This window comes from Triticum aestivum, unplaced genomic scaffold, assembly GCF_018294505.1.
Source record: "Triticum aestivum cultivar Chinese Spring unplaced genomic scaffold, IWGSC CS RefSeq v2.1 scaffold10994, whole genome shotgun sequence".
NCBI lineage: Eukaryota > Viridiplantae > Streptophyta > Magnoliopsida > Poales > Poaceae > Triticum > Triticum aestivum.
Genome location: NW_025236033.1, coordinates 1 through 2108, shown reverse-complemented (window position 1 = coordinate 2108; position 2108 = coordinate 1). Strand labels below are relative to the sequence as shown.

At 38.2% G+C, this 2108-nt stretch overlaps 1 protein-coding gene across 1 annotated transcript; it reads left to right on the top strand.

Annotated features, from left to right (window-relative positions):
• The first annotated feature begins 686 nt into the window (after positions 1-686).
• LOC123176388 (two-component response regulator ORR42-like) lies at positions 687-1177 on the top strand. Its single transcript, XM_044590609.1, has 2 exons — positions 687-884; positions 998-1177. The coding sequence occupies exons 1-2, from the start codon at positions 687-689 to the stop codon at positions 1175-1177; spliced, it is 378 nt and encodes a 125-aa protein (XP_044446544.1).
• Positions 1178-2108: the final 931 nt, after the last annotated feature.

The following is a 2108-nucleotide window of genomic DNA, read 5'->3' as shown; positions in this document are numbered from 1 at the left end:
CAAAGTACACCATGGGCTCACATAAGCTATGTTCTTTTGTTCCTTTTCTCTTTCCATTTTCCTTCTTCAAAGTATCTATGTGTTCCCTTTTCTCTATTTCTTGATGTTCCTTTTTGTCCTCATAGGCTCACATATGCAATCTACAATTTTGTTTTTCTCTTGTCCCCTCATTTCATAAATTACTAGACACCAATTAAGAAAGTGTTCTTGTTGCACTGGTTGTTGTTAGCAGATGCCATGCATATGGATCTAACATGATGTTGCAGATTTTTTGTGTTTTTTTTTTGAAAAGGGGTTTACCCGGCCTCTGCATCAGAACGATGCAGATTTTTTTTATGTGTGGAGAAATTATCCATCCATGTGTGGAACAATCTCTACCATTGTTGTCATCGATCCAAATTAATTCTTTGTGATTTTTTTCTTCATGTTCTTTTATCCTCATATATGTAATCTAGGTAAAAAAATCATCATATCTTCCTCCTCATAAAGGATTCAATAAACTAGTAAATAGAAATAATTTAAAAAGTGTGCATACCTCTGATCTCAGCTTAATCTGCATGCATGTATGATTTTACAAAAACAAATATTTTACTATATATCAGCTGAGATAAATGAAACGTGTGGATCAGAAACAACTAAACTCTTTATAAATTATGTTTTTTTGCAGTTCTTTTAGCTAGCTGATCATGGCAGCCTCCCTCAAGGCATTGCTTGTTGATGATATGGCAGTTGAACGCATGGTTGTCTCCTCCATGCTGCGCAAGTTCCATTGTGAGATCACCCTGGCGAAGAATGGGAAAGAAGCTATTGATATGTTTCTTGAGGGCAATGAGTTTGATATTGTTGTGTGTGATAAGGACATGCCCATAATGACCGGTCCTGAGGTACATACTTTAGCTAATTTCCCTTTTCTTTATCTTCCTTTTTTGCTTTGACATAACACATATTGGATGGTCACCTCATCGACAAAATATTTCTTGTACATGTTACTTGACAGGCTGTTGTGAAGATCTGTGCTATGGGAGCCACAGATGTGAAGATCGGCGGGGTGTCTGCTGATGATAACGCCATGGAGGCGTTCATGTGTGCCGGTGCTGATGACTTTGTGCCCAAACCAGTGAGGCCTGAGATTCTGCAGCCTATGGTTCAGGAGGTCATCAACAAGAAGAAGAATTAACGATGGTCTACGGCAATCTTGCTTGCTTGATCCAGCCATCAAGAAAATGCTAAATGTTCTGGTAGCTCATGTCCGCACTATGTTATAATTGTGGTGTTATCTTTAGTTTCGAGGTCATGTTAAAGGTCGGACGCCATTAGCAAGAAGAGAAACAGAGTCTACCAACTATTATATACATGGGATTGATGTAATCTGTAGCACTTTCAGTTATAACCGTATGTGTTCCTTTCCAGAGGAAAATTATTCAGCTACCAACAAGTGTTTGATAATTATTTTATTAGTTGGATTTCTTTTATATGTGGTGTACACCAACGTATAAAGCTAACCAGTGGCCGCATGTAATGCTCTTTCTGTAAACATGGGAAAATATATACTATACCACTAATCACAAAAGATATTTCCCGGTGAAAAATCACCAGCATGATTTCAAATGGACTGTCAACTTTGAACATCGATCTTCCATGCATCAAGCTAGCAAACCTAGAACTAGCTAGGCACATCCTCCACCACAAGCTCTAAGGTTCATTGTTGGTGAAGGCTCTTGGGAAATTGGTGCAGGACAGACCCACAATCTATATCATTGCTCATGAGTTTACCCAAATGATCGCCAGGTCAATGTTGTGAAAATTAGCAGAGAGGATTTTTCTTTTTGCGAATGAATTCTGTTTAGCAGAGAGGATAATTAGTCTCCTCATTCGTTAGCTCAGTTTGATGGTAGTTTGCTGGGTCAATTTATTTTCATGTGGCTCTTCCAACTTAATAAATAAAGGCCCGAGTTTCTTTTTAAAAAGGCGGCCATCTAGCCTTATACCATTGTTTGGGCACCTTTGTTAAACTTAACAAAATACAGGAAATGGTCCTCAATTTACCCCGAGAGAAGATGGCGTATTATCTGTCTTTGATTTATAAAATGAAGGGGTTATCACCTACC

Bases quoted from the DNA above. Each gene is read 5' to 3' on its own strand.
- LOC123176388 (XM_044590609.1), top strand. From the start codon at position 687: ATGGCAGCCTCCCTCAAGGCATTGCTTGTTGATGATATGGCAGTTGAA. The intron at 885-997 runs GTACATACTTTA...GTTACTTGACAG, and splicing joins CCATAATGACCGGTCCTGAG to GCTGTTGTGAAGATCTGTGC.